Below are 20,433 nucleotides of genomic sequence, written 5' to 3'. Positions count from 1 at the left end.
GTAATTTATCTAGGAGATGAGGATGTTATATGATGGTACTTCTAGTTGGTTGTGCGAATATCGAATTCAGCTGCTGGTATCAATTCGAATACATGATCAGAGTTTATTCTGAGTAATCCCAGAACAGACAGAGCAAGATTGAGTGTAATAAAAAGTAGACTATGTTCATTATAATATATTCCAATTTCATTATGCGTTAGGGGCGTAAGTATTCAAATTAAACTATTAATTACCAAAATTTAATTAAAACTAGCTAATACAATATAAAACGAATTTATTACTATTTATTAATCTTACACCTAGGAAGTAACAATCGTGCGTTGGAATATGGTATCTCGTGTCTGAAACAAAAAATATACACAGCTCATATCATCATGATTTACAATATGACGTGAGTTTATTTTTTTTTAATTCTAAACTATTTTTTAATCTGTGTTCACATTATCAGGTTTAGTCCCAAGGCCCGTGACAAAAATTTTCGAATAGTATATTTCCAAAGCCGGGCCAAAATGAATTAAAGAATAGAATATCGTTTGTTTGCTGTTCCAGACTGTCTGACACTGTACTCGGGTGACTAATTCAGATCAAATGATTGTACTATTTGACACCTTTTTATACTCCTGAATTATACATTGAACCAATTTATGTTTAATTATATGTCATAACAACAGTAGATTACAGATTTATCTGTAGCTTTATGGCAAGTTAGTTACCTATTCACCTTTGCGGCACATAAAGCTACCTCCATTTGTTTTATTAGTACATTTATTGTTTCTGTACTCAAACATGTATATTTGTAATTGTAGAATAAAAAAAATATTTATCTATTGTATTGAAATCGACTTCAATGAATAGACGTGCAGTTCAGTAAAAAGGTTAAAGTTGCTCATACCAATTGACTAGTCCCGCCTCTTCTTCCCGTGTTGATCATGCCTCTCGTGGTGGTCACGCTTACGGCCAGACTTGTCTGCGCGTTTAGCCTCCGTCAAGAACCGATCCAGACCGAACGGATCGAAGTCTGCATCCGGTTGATTACGCGCCTGTACCATAAGTTTTATTAGTGAGATTGATAAATCATTAGGGCTATACTCAACAAAAATCTGCAGTTTTTGCCAAGCTGAAGAGGAAACGCCACTACACATCCTATATGGTTGCAGCCCACAATATATAATTATCATGCATAAATGAAATCTCCTTTCGGAAGTATACACTCTATCCTGAGGAAATAAAAACTATCGCTCCAAAGAATCTCCTTCAATTCTTGTCTCTGACTGATCTAGGTAACTATGAAAAATGGCGAACACAATAGATCTTCGTAGGTCTACAGCACTTGACAATAACCCAAACATCATTAGAAAAAAGATAAATAATTTGTTTGTTTGTCACAAATCATATGCAATTAAAGTTTTATCAATATGAACTAACAACTGTCGATTAATAAATAATTCGATTTACTAATTTATGTTATGTAAATAGATCGTTAGCATTGTGTGTATTGGGGCTTAATTATGTTGTTTGGTGTGATAAGACAATAAAATTATAAGGTACATGACATCTTAGTACTCCAGGCTGGCAATACTATGAGTAGTATTATAGATGTCACAGGATAACGTATGTCCATTTTTTCATCGTATAAAACAGTCACCGACGCTGTCTGTTCGCTTAGATCTTTTAAACTACGCAACGGATATTAATACAGTTTTTAGAAATAGATAGTTATCCAAGAGGAAGGTTTACACTGAAGTGCTGCGTTTTTTGCGTATGGGCGATGCACACACTACGTTACCTCCACGCTTTTACATTTGTACCTACATTGTATTTTGTCAACTGACCATTGTAATTGTGTATTAAGCCTTGTATGCCAATAATAAAAATCTTACCTATCTATCTAGCAGCCTCGAAACTTCATTTATTTCGAGGCGGGCAAAAATTAAAAAACGCCCTTCCTTATGGCCAACAATATACATGTTAACATACAATTTGTCCAATTAGTATTGCAGTTAATTATTGTGGCTTTTTAACAGTTATATCTTTATTTTCAAATCTATTAAATATAATTGTCATTGGTCAAGTTATCCGTCGTTATTAATAAGATCCGGGGCTGCTATCTACAATCAGGAAAAAAGAATATTGTTACTGCAATTATATGAACCAACTGTTATACTGACCGGCGGTGCGTCATCTCTAGAGGGAGCGTCTTTCTCAAATTGCACGGGGCCTGATCTCGTGTTGGTGCTGCTGGTACCGGCAAATTCTTTATCTGCTACAAACCTGATGCAGTAAAATAACAGATTAATTATCATATCTATAAAAATAAATAAAATTTAAAATGTCTGTCGGTAATTTCAAATTCTGCCGCTCCATAAGACCTTCTGCGGGTGAGGAGTGCCATTTGCTGTACTCGCCCGCCATCCTGCAGTGAAGCTGTAAATGTCAGCTGCGACCGACAGCATTAGAGTATACATTATTTATAATATTAGACGGGTCTTAACTCGAATCTAGTGACGGTAGTAGAAAACACTGTGCGCACCTACCGATATATACATACATCGCTGTTACTCCCATGGCAATCGCAACCTAGACGAAACGTCTAGAAACTACTCCTGTCAGCTCGTGACTACGGCTAGTGCAATATAGTCGAAACATTTGCCACCATAGTAGTATAAAAAAACGTAGAGAAAGGTAAATACCTTTATCATTACATAGTATTAAACAAAGTCGCAGTCTCTGTCTGTCCGTCTATGTATGCTTAAATTTTTAAAACTACGCAACGGATTTTAAAGCTTTTTTTTTTAAATAGATAGCGTGATTCAAGAGAAAGGTTTAAATGTATAATACGGGGTGAGTAGCTACTCACCCAGTATTATTTTAAACCTTACTGTATTAAGGTAAACTAGCTAGTTTACATTACAATTATTGGTGTTAAGACCCGGTTAACAATATAAATAATGTATTATATATTAAACACGAAAGATTAAAAATAACTAAAGCATTAGAGTAGTCTGAACAAAAAAGAGCAATGTAACTTAGACTTAAGTGCAATCAAACCTGCGTTGATTCACTATGGAGTCAATATCTCCACCGTAATTGTCCTTGTCTACGTGTCGAGTCGGTCTGTAGATGTGTGCTCCCACAGAATCTTGATTACGCCATGGCTTGTCATAGACTGTATACGCTTCGTCATCACCATATCCTGCAAAATTATTACATTTGATGAATCTGAGATGAACTTCTTAGCATTCTATAGATTCACCGCAGGCGCCAGGTCCATTGTGTGGCAGAGGGAAACTCCAACTCCCCGAGGGGATTTGTTGTCCTGGTTTTGGTGGATATGGAATACAGTTATAATTTTTTTTTATGGATGGTTTTGGGCTATATTCAGGTACACCCCTGGTGTTTCAGGCCTCCATGGGCTATGATAACAGTTTACTATCAGATGGGCCGTATGCTTGCCACCATAGCAGTAGAAGAAAAACCAAGCTGCTTAGCAACTGAAATATGTGAGACTGAAGTACACATGCAGACAATTTTTTAGTCTGTGATTATAATAACAATAATAATAAAGCCTTTTCCCAAGATTGGAGTATATTATGTATAAATTGTAGCGCAAATTAGTGAGCCTTTTAGCATAGGCCTCCTCCAGCTCTCTTCATTGAACTCTGTCTTCTGCAACCCTATTCCAGAATGGTCCCAGAGTCAGGTTGATGTCATCTTTCCAACATGTTCTTTGGCGACCCTGTCTTGTGGTCCCGTCTCAAGGATACTAAAGAGTCACCAAGCCAATTATTTGCCTCGGACACTATAGCCCCATCTGCGAGAAGTCCTGTAATTGGTCTTATAGATGAGACGTTAATGTTATTTTAACAGCTAACAGCTGAAAGGATAAGGACGTAAATTAAAAAAAAAGTATTAAATAAATACTGCTACTGACCACTGTCCATCCCCTTGCTGTTGTTGAATAGTCGCTGGTCGAACATGCCCTCGCCGGACTGGTTGGTCTTGGCCGGAAGACCGAGTGCGATCTGCTCGGATATATCACGCTCTCTGTCTTTCACTAGTTTCGATCTGGAAATACATAAATCTAAGTTACACGTAGTACCGTCAAAATGTATTAAAATTACAATATGTCAGGATACAATTCACACGGCGCCATCTAGTCCCAAGCTAAGCAGAGCTTGTGTTAAGCTATAACGGATACAAATACAAATATTGACAAAAAATTATCTATGCATTTTTTTTTAGTGTGCATAGCATGCACATGCAGTATAAGTACGAGTATAATCATATTACATCGCGTTGCATAGCGCACCTACTGCACGTCCCTGCCCAGTCAGTCTTGTATTCCATGTAATGTAGGAATAACGTATTACATCCGTGATAAGGACTCCTGAGTTTTCATTTCGTGAACTCACATACACCACATCCAAATACGCTATACTGATGACAATCTGTACTACGCATATACATAATATAAACAGCGAACTAGTTGATATAGTGTATAGTTTTGACAGGTACCTCTTGTCAGGTGCGGCTCGTGCTAGATTCCGGTCTCGTTGTCGCTCCCGATGCCGTTCAGCTCGCAGCTGGTCTCTCTCGGCGACATCGTCCACTGATGCCCCCAGACCTGCACCTTCGCCGTCTTCAGGACCGTGGATACCTGCAAACAAAGGGGCACTATTCATAAACAACAATTGCACTATAAAAATGGAATAGATTGATAATTCAAGATTTTAGGTAACCATCAATAAAAAGTGGTTCATGTAACAAAACCAGAATAGAATCACTATTCCTTTATAAGAAAAAACGAAACAACTCACCGGCCCTATGATCTCTGGCCCTCTGCGCCAGCATCCTCAAATGTTCTTCCTTCTTCTCCTTCTCCCGCTGCGCCAATCTCCTCTCCAACTGTGCTCTAGCTTCGACCGCCTCTCTTGCTTTCCTATCAGCTATATACAACGCCTCCGCTAGCTTGGAGAAGTTCTCATTTATGTGCACTTGTTGAAGACCACGGCCGTCCGCAGCCAATCGCTTATCGAGAGGTATGGTGTAACCTGTTTGTTTAAAATGGTATAAAATATTTTCATATAGTATAGGAGACAAACGAGCTTGCGATTGTAGCCTGTAAAAAGCTTCTGTAACTATTTCAGCCACCAAACAAGTTTTTTAGCTGTATTTCGGTTCTAAAGCAATGCTTTAGGCAGTAATATAACGGGATAAGAGGCATAACATCTTACTCCTCTGGAATGTCAATGCATACACGTTACACTCAACAGTATTTCGGATTGTTATATTTGGATCATGAGCAAAATTTATTTAGTAATACTAGTAATATTTAGTTTGTGAAGATTGGTATAGAATTACATTGTTAAAAAAAAATATCCTCCCTTCATAGGTCTGGACGTTATATATTTTTTATAATGGATGATAATTGTTTGGTGCCCCCGTCTGATATACTTATGTGTATACTTAGTGGATGAAGATAGGGTGAGTATAGTCAGGTCAAATAGTTAGTCTATCGTGACAAATTCGCCAGAAATTTATCATGATGTTTTCTAGGGAGGACTGCGTGAACGACAATCTAACATGGTTCATTGCTAGAAATGGGATTGTTAGACCATATTATTAACAATGCCCTCTGTGGCTGTATATCACGTTACCTTTGGCGTTCTTCCAATGTGAGACGCAGGGCGGGACCTTCCAGTCGCGCTGCTGCTTGACGGAGACTCTCCGCGGGGGGGAGTGCAGCACGGGCGCGGGGGGGGAGGGCGCGGCGCGCGGGATCTTCTTGTTGATCTGGAACCGCGGCGGCTCCATCGGGTCCACCTGCGCCTCCACCATCCTGACCCACACATGCCCAACTATTAACTATGTCTATCTCACTGCTGAACCTTTGTTTTTTTTTTTAATTTACACTGAGCTGTCTAGTTCCAGGCTAAAGACAAATTGTATTATGGTACTGACTCAATAAACTAATTGATGAAGAATATTATCAATTAATACATTTTGTTGTAATACAGAAACGTAAATAATACTTATGAGTTAAATTTTTTGTATCGTGCGAAGATCAAACTCGCGCTAGCGCCTGTCCCAAATAGAGCAATTTGATTAAACATACACATTTATTTAAATTTAAGGTTGAAGGGTGAGATGTGGCAGTTATAATTAAATTATTACAGCATTTTAGAACTCCAAATAGCAACACATGAATGACATCACAAGCATAACATTATAACCTGATGTCGTAGTGCTGTTCATGTATATAGGTGACAGTTACCATTAATAGACAGACTTCAGATGGGCCGTAAGTTTGGTTACCATTCTAATTACATAAAAAAAGGTACATCATACCTGATAACTCTTTGTTTGGCGCCGGAATTGAAAGCGCCGCCCTGTTGCGCTGGTGTATATCTGATGTACTGCGCAGGCGCCTAAAACATGGGGTACTATCAACGCGCTTGATAATATTGAGTTCTAACGATACATCAATGATGGATATTGTCTATGAATAGTACAAAAGACTAATTACAAAATGCGAAAATTTGTTTAAAAACAGTACTTTGATGAAACTTACAGTAATATAGTTTATACATTAAAATAACATATAGGCTATAATGAAAAGAAATATTAAGTAAATGATAAATGTCAAGTAAATGATGTTGCGCAGGTCAGCTAGTAGTACATACTAGTCTCATAGACTATTCTTGTATAAGAATACCACTGTGACTTTTCATCAACTTAGTTAATATTAGATGATACCCACAACTTTGCCTGCTTTTTTAGAGACAAAGTGCCTATGTTGATAGGGAAACAATTTAGTAAAGGATGAGATAGGGCAGTAAAATTATGAACACCTTCTGTTGCAAACTATTTTTATACCTTTTCTATTATTTATGTTTTTTTATAATATTATATTGTTTTTATACGACATAAGTCAATTTAATACAAAAATATTCTAAAACTACAACGGTGCCGTTTTACTTTTTGCTCGTCATCTTGGTCTCCATTCTTCACACCTTCCTTTAGTATGACTGAGTGGTAACATGGGTTGCATAATAATGTACATAGTGATGATCATATATATATGCGATGAACCATCAGCTAGTTTGCCATTCCAATCACATAAAAATCATTAAATTCCAACTCACAGCTTTAGGAGCAGCTTTTACAGGCATGGCAGCAGATATTTTAGCATTCGTCAGTTTCTCCAATGCTTGCTTTGTTTTCTCTGTCAATTCTTGTATGTCTTCATCGTCAGGCTTCTGAAGAGATGGATCATCTTCTGCGAGTACCTCTGATGGCAGGAGATCTGTGAGTTTTGAGTAGATGATCTAAAAAGAAAATATAGGTTAATTAAATAGGAGTTTATTGCAATTCTTTAAGGTACGATTTTTATTGTAGGAAGCATTTTTATTCAGGAGTATATGAAGATTGAAATAATGGGGCAGACATTTGTCCAGCAGTGCCCCAAGATAGATTAATAAGCAAAAAATACTGAGGTTCATCCTCAATAAAAAAATAATATGTCAAAGTTATCAGGTACCTTTTCTTTATGTAATAGAATGTGCCAACATATATATTTCTGTCAACACTCGCTACCCTTCCATGTGTTTATTTATTTATATCAAAACTAAGGCAGCTTCACAGTTATGCTCAATATGCTCTTAGAAAAATTAAACAAAAACATAATATACTAATAATTTAAAGAAAATTAAAGCAATTAAAAGAAGAATAACTTAATAATTTACATATTAATTAAGTAATCCACTGCCATTCTGCTAAAATTCAACAAGTTACATGTAAATATGTATAGCTCTGGAAATTGATTAACAAGAGCATTGAGTAGACTCAGTGCAAGAGTGAGTAGAAGTTTAAATCGATGATTATATCTCCACATAACTAAGATTAAAATTCCATTTATGTCAATCCACTATATGATTTTGTATTAAGTACTAAGCTGACTAATAAGACATATAGCATGCTATCAAATAAACTTACTAATGTAGTTCAATTATTACACTTGTATACTACAGAAAACAAATTAAGTAGGGACACCTCACCACATGTATCACTAACAAGTGAGTTTATAAACAAACCTTGTCCGCACTGTGACCATGTCTGGCAATAGCTGAATATTTCACACGCCCAGACTCATCCAGCTGGACTGCAAGGGCATTGGATGTGCTCTCCTTGCCTCGTGCTCCCATGTTGAGGGGATACTGGGCAACATGGATCTCTGGGAATGCTCCACCATCTGTAATAATTATATAATTGTGTATAAATCTATACATATGATAAAATAAAGTCCCCAGCTGAGTGTTTGTATTTTGGCAAAAATATTAAATACCACTGGAGTAACTCTCATGCGTAGCGGAAAATCAAGGAGACATTCTCCGTAATCTCATCCAAAAAACTGCTTACAAAGTGCTTGGTGATTCAAAAAAACTTATTTAACACTAAGAAATACTGTGTAAATTCGTAGGTTTATTTATTATACAAGATATAAATAACATTATTGTAGAAACAAATAGTACAGACCTCCAAAGTCTTCCGTACTGCGAGGAACCCATCCTTTCCTCTGTCCATAGGGAGGGACACTACTTTGTGAAACAACCAGGGCACTCCCGACTCGTTTGGCTTTGAATTCATCATCACGGTCCCACACTTGTTGAGTGGGAGCCGGTAGTAGGCTGAAAACAAATCAAATCACATTAAATTTAAGAAAAGATTAAAGAACCAAATGATCTTACGATAAAAACATTGGATTTTTGTAAACCAAAGAAACAATACGGTGATAATCCTAATAAAAAGAATTAAAATTAAACTAAACGGGGAAGATAATGGATTTATTTTACTTCTAAGATTAAATATGGGAAAATAATTTAAGAAATAAAAATACCTCGACAACGACGACATTTTAACACAGAATATAATTAATACAGATAAAACGTTACAAATTCAATCAACACAGAGTAAATTAATAGTTATGTGTTTTTTCATCTTCACGTATTAGTGCTTTGGAAGAAAAGTATATTATTAATAATATTGAAATGAATTGACACAAACTCTTTACATATTTTCTCTATGACGCGACTTTTACAAAAATATACCACCAACTACTATTCGTTGTACCTATCTAGAATTTGAGTTGCCTAAAAATAATAAAATACGATTATTTATTATAAAATTTTTAATGAGTGCTTCCGTAGCATAAGAAATTGTTCGTAATACAGAACGGGTAAAAATACTTCAAAAGATGTACTAATTGAATATTGCATATTTGGTCACAACAATATTATTACTTTGTCTGAAATAACAAATTTCTAAATTCTGAACATTATCGTCAGAAAATGGAGGTGAAACCATAGATTATTGATATGGACAAACTGTCAAATTGGTATATAAATGAAGTAGGATGCGAACGTCTCCCTTTTATAACCTCAAAAATGCGCGAGAAGTATCACACTCTTATGGCGAATTAAGCTTAATATATTATTTAATTGGTGTTTAAGTGAACTGATTACCATCATGCCTTCAAAGAAAAGAAAATACAATGCAAGGTTTCCTGCGGTAAGTTAATCAGAACTATTAATCTATGTCAAATGGGAAAAATGTATTGTTGTTTTCATCTACGATTTTGAATCTAAAAGTGGTACCACCACTTTGTTTGTTTGTAGGGGAGAATTAAGAAGATTATGCAGACAGACGAGGAAGTGGGGAAAGTGGCGCAGGCCGTACCAATCATAATCTATATCCTTTTTAAATTTGTAGAATAAAAGTACCAATATAAAATAAGATACGAATTGTATTACAATTATATGACGGATAAACTAAAATATTATTTATTTAATTACATACGTTGCTAATGGACATCATTGTCAAAATTTTGTTTTTTTTTAATTTATGTTCTCAAATAATATTTGCTATGAATATTTTTTAAGTACCAAATATGACTTCTTGAGTACCACAGGAATCCATATCTACTATGATGATAGTATTTCCCTTTACTATTTCAAATTGTAAATATTTAATAACTTTAGCTATTTGCGACTTGATTTATAGTGTGTTAATATTATTTGGATGCATATTGTTTAATAATATATAGCTACATATACATTTGTAGCAGTATATTTTTAATCTTTGATGCTAAATGTTAACTGAGTAGTAGTTTGGACTTTAGAGGACTTACTGTTCTCCCCCCCTTGCACATATACTTTGTACAAATTTGGTCTTACTCTCTCACCTATATTAGCCAAGTAGGTGTAAAGCTTTGTAAGATGTGTTTGGGATCATTTGCAATTAACAAACTTTATCCTTGACTATCCTATTGTAATATTGATGTTGTAATTTGTACTTTTATGGAACAAAATCATATTTAGTGTAGATAATGTTAATATTATTATTATTATTATTGGATAGTATAAATGTTGATAGTGAGGTTTACAAGAAGGAAACTAAATTTGGTGACACTCCTTAAGTGTAAAGTATTTTTTTCCCCTATCTGCAATCATACTTATGGATATAATCTGATTAGTTATTAACAAAAATGTTGTTTTGGGATTTGTAGATTATTGATGTAACACCACCAGTGGCATATCAAAATCATTCCATTCCTTAGCTACCAAACCGCTTGTAATCTGTGTTTTGGTTGTAGGGTATAGATTAAGTAGTGAAATTAGAGGTTAAGGGATATAGATCTTAGTCCTCTGGAATGAAACACTTGATGGATCACATGATAATGTTATGTATATAGGCAACAGTTACTACTTTCTACTACCATCTTATTTCTTCTACTACCATCACATTTGCTAACAGCTTGTTTACCATTCCAATAGAAACCTGTTTATTATAGGAGATCTTATATTTAGGCTATATATCCTTAGGGCTAGTTTGTTGGTGTGATGTTCAAGTCTGTGCTTGTACATCTGACATATTCTGCTGATTTCCTCCTTCATAATTGGGATCTCAAGATACTAGTGTCCTTCATCATTATTTCCTTGTAAACCATGGTGTATTTGTGATGATTTTTAGAGCAAATATTCTGAAATGTCTATATTATTTTAATATTGACATAAGGCCACATAGTTCACCTGCGTTAAGTCCATATTAGTTTGCTTGCAATGCACAAAGTTTAACCTCCATGTAGTTCCCCGTGGATTGTATAAAATATTATTATTATGTATGAAGGATGGACCAACTGATCTGACCTCACCTTTCATGCTCTATTTGTCGCCAAAATCTATTCTGATAAATTTTGAAGTAGACATAGACTGGTGGTATGTATGATGTAGACATAGACTGGACTGTAGTGAGGTACATAAACATTTTTTATTGCGGAAATAAATATTGAAAGGAATGAAATAAATTATGTATGAGAAATAAATTAATTTCAAATAAGATATGTAACATAAATAATAATAAAATATACCATATTATTTCTTCTTTCAAGATTTATTTCCGCAATAAAAAATGTTTATGTACCTCACTACAGTCCAGTCTATGTCTACATCATACATACCATACTTTTTAATATTTATAAATCTAATACACTTGTACACAAAAGGGCCTTTTTCATGCAAAGTATATTTTAAGGAATGATATCAATGTGTTATCAATTGTTTTCAGATGAAATACCTATACAATGTGGGTGTTGATGAACTAATAGATTTATTTATATATAAAATTTATTGTGAGTCAATCCTATAATGTATTTTATATAAGTGTACTGATACAAATATATTTATAGCACATCTGTTATATTCATAAATGAGTGCTGCTTGTAGAGACTCATCTGCTCCAATCACTACGACTGATTTACTCGTATTTAGTTACTGACTTTGTTGGTATTTTATATACACACATTTTAAATTAAAAATGTAATGTTACAACAATTATTTAAAATAGTAACACACTCCCGCTCATCGAAATGAAGAGTACAATAAAATAATAAGTATGACTATTCAAAAGTACTTTTGAATAAAGATTTTTCTATTGTATTCATTTATAGATGATTTCATGTTGATTTATTTATGTAAAAGTATAGTACTGTCAAAACTTTATTATTTTTTAATTTAATGTTAGTTTTGTCAATATCAATCCTAAAAAAAATTTACATGGAAAGGATTATGAATACAAGTCTATATACATTATTACTAAATTGAATTTATTCAATTTCATAATTATTTTTGTTCGTCTTACAAAACAAGCTGCTTGAGCACTGAAATAGTAGATACTGATTTATCCACCTACACTTCTTCATATTTACTACAATAAAATTCAATTACTAAAATAATTTGATTATTTTTAATGGAATTTTGTGTTTATTTTGGGCGACATAACCTTAATTACATACTTATTCTTAGATATATAGAGACTATGTCACATATACATTTTCGTCACACTTTCGTTCATAATGCCTTAACTCAAAGCTGTTTATCGACTACACCTCGCACCTTGGAGCTGTTTGTGGAGTCACTACTCACGAAGGCAAAGCAGGTGACAATGGCGCGGAATGCGAAGACTCTCAGTCCGTCGCACGTCAAGCAGTGCATATTGGCGGAGTCTAGATTCGATTTCCTAAGGGATTTGGTATGTATATAGAATAGAATAGATTTTTATGATTCGTCGACATAACAAAAAAAAAAACAACATACAAACGAAAATTTACATACATTACAAAACAGAATCAATATGGACCACAACTTAGTAGAATGCTGGAAACATAGTTTCTAGCGCTGTTCGGTATATTGTATGCTTTTTTTATTCACAAGATTTATAATTGCGACTCTTTTTTGAAATTTCTTTTCAGAGGTTCATTTATTGTAGAGCTCTATCTTTCTGATTCTATAGAATTCTCTCACTTTTTTAATGAAACTCAGCCCATCTTATACACTGATAACGTAGCTATGTTACCTGAGATTTTATTTTTAAATAGATTGCATGTTTTTTTTATTACCAATTACTGAAATGTATAATGTATGTATTTACAAGAAAATATATTTAAATAGGTATTTCTATCGGTTGTCTAGTACTCACAACATAAGCACTGTTTTGTATTGTATGTATATTTTTGGAATGTCACTTTGGTTGCTATAGGTTTGTGTTATTATGTCATTGTCTTGGTTTTCTAATGTACGTATTAATATATTTAAATATTTTTTACTATATACTAACTCTTACATGCGACTTCGTCCCTATGGAAATATTTTTTTTTATTTTCATGATCCGAACATGAGCCATATGCGAGTGAAAGTCAAAATCGGTCCATTCGTTTCATAGAATAGCAAGAACAAATAAACAGTCAAAAACCTTTTATTTATTTCTTGATGGAAGTACCGTAAATACTTTCATATGCTTTTAGGGAAGAGCTATTACTATATATTATTATTATTATAATTTGAAATTACAAAACGAACATTAAGTTTGAATTATTTGTATGTATTGACGGCCTCTGATGTCAAGCAATTTAGCACACCGCTTTACTTTCGATGATCGCGGGTTCGCTTCCTCGCACGGTACCAACATTTGTGTTCATTTTTATTTGTACCAGTCTGAATGTTTTCTACGTATATTATATAATGTATTTACAAAAAAAATCTAAGTATTTATATCAGTTGTCTAGTACCCATAACACAAGCTTTGTTTGCCTTAGGACTAGATGACGATGTTTATAGTCCAGGGTTATTATTATTAGATACAAAAGTTTAGGACTGGATGCCACAATGTGAATTGTCCAGTATTATTATTATTAATAATAATCACGTCATATCTATGTATGTAGGTAGCCGTATATGCACACAGGTATTGCGCATTGTTATCTTTTAACATCCCGATACGGTAAAGACATCTTCGTGAAGGTCAACTAACTTACTACACAGCCTTAAATTTAATAAAAATAATAAATGTTCTTATTTACATGGTTACGCATCAAATCTATACTGCCTTATTATTGGACGGCTTCGGTGGTCAGCGGTTTAGTACACCGCTTTACTTTCGATGTGCGCGGGTTCGATTCCTCGCACGATGCAAACATTTGTATTCATGATTGTTTGTATTGGCCTGGGTGTTTTCTATGTATGTATTTACAAAAAAATCGAAGTAAGTTATAAATATGAAGTTTGTTTGTTTGCTTGTACGCGCTAATCTCAGCAACTACTATTTCGCGTTAAAAAAATATTTTAAGACTAACAGTTTTAGATATAACTGAATATATCCAAGACTAGATAGCCCATTATCGCGGACTACATGCTTTATAACACCTATATGAGCAGAGTATCATGAAAAATGTTGTAGTAACCGGAGGCGAGCGGAGGTTGACTATTTTGTCATAAACGGAGCTGATATCGCTAAAAACTTAATCGGCCTTATTACAAAAAGATAAACCTGGTTTAGCACTAGTAATAAACCATTCACCAATGTATTCCTTATTACAAAATGAAGTTAATATATTTTTAATTTAGTTAAAATATTTTTCGAAAAACAACAACTTAGAATACACATTTTAAAATGGAGTTTGACTTTTTGCATTTAGACCACTGTTAACTAGGGGCATCGCAGGTCTAACTTTAGACCATAGACGAATCACGATTTAGAGATAAACTTCATTTTAAAAATTCTATTGTTAGTTGTAGTTTTTGGAAAAATATTTTAACTAAATTAAAAATATATTAACTAAAAATATTTAAAGCTAATTTTACGATAATAAAAATATATAAAAGACGTTATTTGTTATTTTTTCACTCATTTGACTTTGAAATAGTCACCAGTCGAATCGATCCAATAAAAATATCCCGCCGTTCCTTTTCTCCGTATAGGACTCCTACTTGTAATTTAAAACTGATTTTCAGCCTAATAGTACATCAACAAATATTATATATTAATGAAATAGTTACAATGAAGACATAGATAAATAGAAACAAATTTATTTTTAGTTTATACATTTTTATTTGAAGTAATATTATTTTTGATCTTTTCATATTTCTGGTAAAACGGAACGTAATTGTACGCTAACAGACATGAGTGACTGATTTCTGTATGGAATACATAATGAACGATTTAACTGTAGTACTAAGTAGTCCTCTGTTAGATCTGGATTCGTAATAATGTTAGGTTTATTCCAAGTATTAACTTTAGGAATGGTTTAAACCACGACCATTTAGACCACGTTTCGTCCGAGTTTTAACAGATTTTTTGTAATAAGACCGAATGTTGTTTTCATGTTTATGAAAAGATACAGCCTTGGTGGTGTTGCGGTAAAACGCACTGACTCACAGTCCAGTAGTAGCGGGTTCGAGCCAAAAATATACCATATATTTTCATGAGCTGTTTTAATAATACTAGTGGTCATTGGTCGTAATTCGACCATAATAAAATATACAAAAAGATCTTTAAACCAGCAAGAACAATTAAACAAAAAAGAGTAGGTATATACGCGTGTGTCAAATACATGATAGTGTGTGTAATGTTTATTTCTTATTAATTTAGTGTATTTTTTAAACATGATTTAAAAAAAAATATTAGCATTCTGCACTCCTTCTCTATATAAACTATAAGTGTGCGTAATTTCATACTCCTCCAGCCGAGCAATTTTCTTAAAAAGGAGTACAAAGTTTCTGCTTCACGTATTAATATAATGATCACAAGCCAATTGTGAAAAAACTAATTGTTCTTTCACTATTTCACACAAAAACTATTGAATGGATACACATTCTTCAACCACACACACATTCAATCTTTACAATATTCCATAATATTGTAAAGATTGAATGTGTGTGTGGTTTCTTTTCCATGAGAATCATCATCATCGCAGCCCGGAAGACGTCCACTGCTGGACATAGGCCTCCCCCAAAGATCCACGACGATCGGTCCGGCGCTGCTTGCATCCAATGCCTTCCAGCGATCTTGACCAGATCGTCGGTCCACCTTTCTGGAGGCCTTCCCACGCTGCGTCTTGCAGTTCGTGGTCGTCACTGGAGGACTTTATTATCCCAACGGCCATCTGTCCTACGAGCTATATGCCCTGCCCATTGCCACTTCAGTGTCGCAATTCTTCGGGCTGTGTCGGTCACTCTGGTTCTTCTGCGGATCTCCTCATTTCTGATTCGATCACGCAGAGAAACTCCGAGCATAGCCCTCTCCATGAGAATAACACATAGGCTATAAATTTCGCGCTGGTGAAATCGCGGCCTATTCATAACTAGTTAAATATATAGCTACTAATAATATATTATTATTTTTCAGGTAAAAAATATTCCGGATGTGTCGGCAGCGGAAGAGAAGGAGATCGTTAGTGCTGAAAGTTCGCCTAACTCATCCAGGTATGTAGTAATTTATGTTAGGTATGTAGTAATACACAGTCGGTTAGATTAGGCCTAATGTTTAAATTGCACTCTGATTGCCGCAGTTGGTTGTTATGCCCCTTCGTCTTCGGAACGATTGTCATATTTTAACAACCTGACAGCTAACCGACTGTATATTAACAGCCTTAGTTAGACGCCTTTAATTAGTTTAGGCTGTGCTTATTAGATTAGTCATAGCAAGTCCCTTACTAGCTAGTGTATATTACAAACATTTGCCTACTTCGTCCTCAAGACCTTGGAAAAAGTAGCATATGGCCTTCTCCGTTATATATGCAATCTGTATTCCAAATTTTATACTGATTTGTTAAGCCGATATAGCATTAAGAGGTAACAAATAAACTCACTCTCGCATTCATAATATTAGTAAACATAAGGAAGTATGGCATAATATAATATCATAATAAAGATAGCATCTGATTTAGCAGAAAAATGTTCATTTTATCTCATGTTATCTGTGTTTATATATAACGCCAATAGTAGTAGGTACTCTCTATCTACCCTGTATGGAATCTGGCGTGTAGGTATGCAATATATAATAAATAATTACACATATACACTAAGCACTATAGTATTTATGCTGCTCTGATTTTTGCTTGTAGATCATGTTTTAAATTCAAAGGGATGTAAGTAAGTAAATAGGTAAATTTAGTTTTACCATATTGTTTATTAGATTTGGGATATTTAGAAAAAGAAATATCTGGTAATATTGATGATAGTAGACTAGATTGACTGTTTAACTGATTTATTGCATTATTCGACGACGCCATCATGTGTACTAAGATGTCATGCCTTTTATGCTGTAATTTCGCTGACTTATCTCAAATTTCGACCTAATCAGCTAACGAGGCAATGGCGACTGAAAGGTGAGACTTAGGCACGCAAATGACTTTTTACAAAGTCTCTCGGTAAAATTTCTTAGCAATCTTACCGAGAGACTTCGTAAAAAGTCTAAAAAACATTCATCCATTTATGTTACTTCCAGGTTTTCAGACATGTCAGCCCCACCTCGTAGGATAGTTAGGCAAGATTCGAACAGCTCCAGTGGTTCAGACTTCAAAGTGCAACCGATCCAACCTCCAAGGGAGACCCTAAGGGCTCTATCCTCTGAGACCGAGCTGCCAAACAGAATACCAAAGAGCGAGCCGACATCGACCCTAGTATCTACAGAAGCAGCTATAGACTTAACCAAGAAGATAGAAGAAAAACCAGTTAGAACTGCTAATTTCTACCAAGAGACACTTTTGACTGACGAAGTCCAGCACAAAAGTGTTATCACCGCCAACCCTATTTACACTCCACAACCCTCAACGAGTTACAACCTAACTCCGCTACAACCAGTTCAAAATATAGAAGTGGCTCTGCCCAAACAACCCATGTTTTATATAGATCTACAGCATAATAATAATCACCCAGAAACGGCACCTAGAACACCAGTCACTCCAATATTGAATATAGACTTTTCTAAAAACATAACCAGGCCAGAAATTAAAGTTTTAGATACAGCTGGCGCAAATATAGCTGTACCAAAAGAAGTTAAGAATTCAATGAAACCTCTATCGAGACAGAACTCGAAGCCGAAAGAAATAAAAAAAGTTGAAATAAAAACTATGGTTCAGCCTCCAATTAATATTGACCATTTAAATTCAGGCAACTTGCAGATTGATGAAGATTACGATACCTGACTTTATTCGTTGTTTGTTTGTTTGTTTTTGTGTTGTGTTTAGATACTGAATACCGTTGTTCAAGACTATACGCGCTATGACTGATATTTGTGTAGTTTATGTGAATTTCAGTGTTAATTTGATGTATAGGTAGATTTAAAAGATGTTTCAAATGGGATTTGTTATAAATCTATGAACAAAATGTTATGAATGTAAAGTTATAATAGTGATAGTAGAAGGACGCTATTACACTATCAAGAATATGTAAATCCACGTTATTTAATATTGAGAGTATTTTACATTATGAATACAGTTATGACTAAACAATATGTGCTACAAATACATTATGTCAATTACATTACATGCTTTACTCATTGTTGTTTGATACAGGCTGAAATTGCCGCCGATAGCAATATATAAAATTAAGAATAAAACTAATAAGACGATATAAAAATGAAAGATTATATATATTTCTATTTTAATAGTACCTTGTTAAAATGCAATAACCTTCTTATTTATCAAAACGTCTAATACATTTATTTTAACTGTTGGATATATAGAATGAGTCAAAAAAAGCAGTCTTTTTATTTTCCCGCGCAAAACGCAATGTGCTACAGATACACAAATCAACTTGAAAAGCCATAATCTTTCTAGATATTTTCTTAATGTGAAACAATGACAATTTGATGTTAATTAAAATGTATTTGTAAGTATTCGTTTTCATGAATAAGAAGGTAAGATTAAAGTATAGAATTTTATATAAATACCTTTAATGCTTTAACTTCTGAGAACTACAATGGCGAGATTAAGCGGTTGCTAGATATCTGTCTCACTGGAATTCGCCTGGCATTTAAGCGTAGCGTTTTTTTTTTACTATTTTTATGCTTTTGGCCTCTGGGCTTTACAGCTTCACGGAACCATGGGGGGGGGGGGGGGGGGGGGGGGGGGTAAGTGCAGATGGTACTCCAAACCTATGGAATGATTTATGGAGCGGCTGAAGGCCAACTCCTAACGGCTAGTCAACGTACCTACCTACACTGTAGTCTACTGCTTATATGCTAAACTAGTTGACCCGCGCAACTTCGTCTGCATCACACTAACTTGACATTTATCATGTTTTCCCCAATTTATATAGTTTTAAAGTATAGCCTATATTTTTCCGTGAAATAATATATTAATATTTCATACTCACAAACTTTCGCGTTTATTATATGAGTAAGAACGCTAATGATTCTATAAGGTATGAATTCAGAAGATAAAGTGTTAAACTTAATAGAAGTACATATATAATTCCAAATAGTATATATAATGTAATAAGGTTCTATCAGTTCCTATATTCAGTATCACGTATTCTTACCAATAAAATAGCTGTATGGCTAACAGCAGCACTTGCCAGAGCCTAAACAAGAGAAAATAACTATATGTACTGCGCTGTTATTTCTTAAAATATATAGTATATTAATTATTCTATATATTAAATATTTATATATTATTATTAATAATTAAAACGTAATAATTATTATAATGGTAAGGAGGCATAATACCTAGTCTTCTGACAATGCACATCATGCAATCCACGGGCGTCAAATGACGCTAATTTTTATACTTCCGCGTTTAGTACACATTATTGATATAGTTAAATTGGTTTTAACACGAATTTAGGGTAAATGCTGGTATTTACCTCTCGACGTTTCGACTAGGATGTACTAGTGATTGAGCATATTTACCATTAAATTATTCAAGTTAAAACCTGTTTAGCTATATTAATAACATTGCATATAATCTTGAGACTTTCCATCAGAGCCATTCGCTTGTTTAGGCATCCAGTTATATATTTCTTCTTAACCTTTCTATACTCGCGTTAAATAATGTAACATACCGCGTAGGGTCTGTGGCACCGAGGTTCCTAGGACTATTTTAGCAAGATTTTATAATTATGGAAGTAAAACTTATTAAAATTTTCCGGTCACGAAAAAGCGTTATTGTCGTGTGGAAGAGGTATACGATATATCTTTGTGAGAGAAAGAGAAAGGTTTTAAAGAATGTGTCTCACACACAGTAGTAGTGAAACTTCAACTACCGTTGGCCTTCTCCGCCACCAATTTTTCTCTTTCACTCACAACGCGATATATCTCACACATTTTTTTACTGATATAATTTAAAAAGACAAAATTTTCTTATTGTAAGATGAGAACAAATGTGATTTTTTTTTACATAAAATTAATATGCCGAACGTAACACGGCCTCACTGACCAATATACAGGTATAGAAAGGTTTACATTATATACACAATCGTTGATCTATTTTACTTATGTTATTTTGAGATTTCAATATTTTCCCACCTAATATAATAATTGTTTCTTATATTTATAATCTGTTACATTGTTGTATAATAATAATAATTGTATTTAGATTCT

At 34.1% G+C, this 20,433-nt stretch overlaps 2 protein-coding genes across 2 annotated transcripts; one reads left to right on the top strand and one right to left on the bottom strand.

Moving 5' to 3' along the window:
- Positions 1-257: 257 nt before the first annotated feature.
- On the bottom strand, positions 258-8,982 carry LOC131841607 (puff-specific protein Bx42). The gene is made up of 13 exons (XM_059189928.1): positions 8,897-8,982; positions 8,536-8,687; positions 8,094-8,251; positions 7,146-7,328; positions 6,349-6,428; positions 5,658-5,839; positions 4,818-5,051; positions 4,516-4,657; positions 3,932-4,065; positions 3,049-3,193; positions 2,169-2,271; positions 893-1,040; positions 258-341 (listed from the first exon to the last, which is right to left on the bottom strand). Exons 1-12 carry the CDS (start codon positions 8,911-8,913, stop codon positions 900-902), a joined length of 1,671 nt encoding a protein of 556 aa, XP_059045911.1. The 5' UTR covers positions 8,914-8,982; the 3' UTR covers positions 258-341; positions 893-899.
- Positions 8,983-9,406: 424 nt separating this feature from the next.
- Positions 9,407-18,934, top strand: LOC131841609 (uncharacterized). Its single transcript, XM_059189929.1, has 5 exons — positions 9,407-9,567; positions 9,675-9,747; positions 12,443-12,585; positions 16,237-16,313; positions 17,338-18,934. The coding sequence occupies exons 1-5, from the start codon at positions 9,526-9,528 to the stop codon at positions 18,035-18,037; spliced, it is 1,035 nt and encodes a 344-aa protein (XP_059045912.1). The 5' UTR covers positions 9,407-9,525; the 3' UTR covers positions 18,038-18,934.
- The last annotated feature ends 1,499 nt before the right edge of the window (positions 18,935-20,433 follow it).

The sequence above is a fragment of the Achroia grisella genome, unplaced genomic scaffold (assembly GCF_030625045.1).
Source record: "Achroia grisella isolate CSIRO2021 unplaced genomic scaffold, CSIRO_AGI_Agris_v1 utg1847, whole genome shotgun sequence".
NCBI lineage: Eukaryota > Metazoa > Arthropoda > Insecta > Lepidoptera > Pyralidae > Achroia > Achroia grisella.
The sequence above is the reverse complement of the archived record's forward strand: the minus strand, read 5'-3'. Positions and strand labels throughout refer to the sequence as shown.

What these genes read in the sequence shown, in the direction of transcription:
- LOC131841607 (XM_059189928.1), bottom strand. An exon ending in GGCCAGAGATCATAGGGCCG is followed by an intron (nt 4,658 to 4,817) that starts GTGAGTTGTTTC and finishes CTTTGTTTGCAG; the next exon opens with GTATCCACGGTCCTGAAGAC. An exon ending in CTAGAGATGACGCACCGCCG is followed by an intron (nt 1,041 to 2,168) that starts GTCAGTATAACA and finishes CTTATGGTACAG; the next exon opens with GCGCGTAATCAACCGGATGC.
- LOC131841609 (XM_059189929.1), top strand. Translation starts at nt 9,526, where the DNA reads ATGCCTTCAAAGAAAAGAAAATACAATGCAAGGTTTCCTGCG. An exon ending in GGCCGTACCAATCATAATCT is followed by an intron (nt 9,748 to 12,442) that starts ATATCCTTTTTA and finishes TATCGACTACAC; the next exon opens with CTCGCACCTTGGAGCTGTTT. An exon ending in TCGATTTCCTAAGGGATTTG is followed by an intron (nt 12,586 to 16,236) that starts GTATGTATATAG and finishes ATTATTTTTCAG; the next exon opens with GTAAAAAATATTCCGGATGT.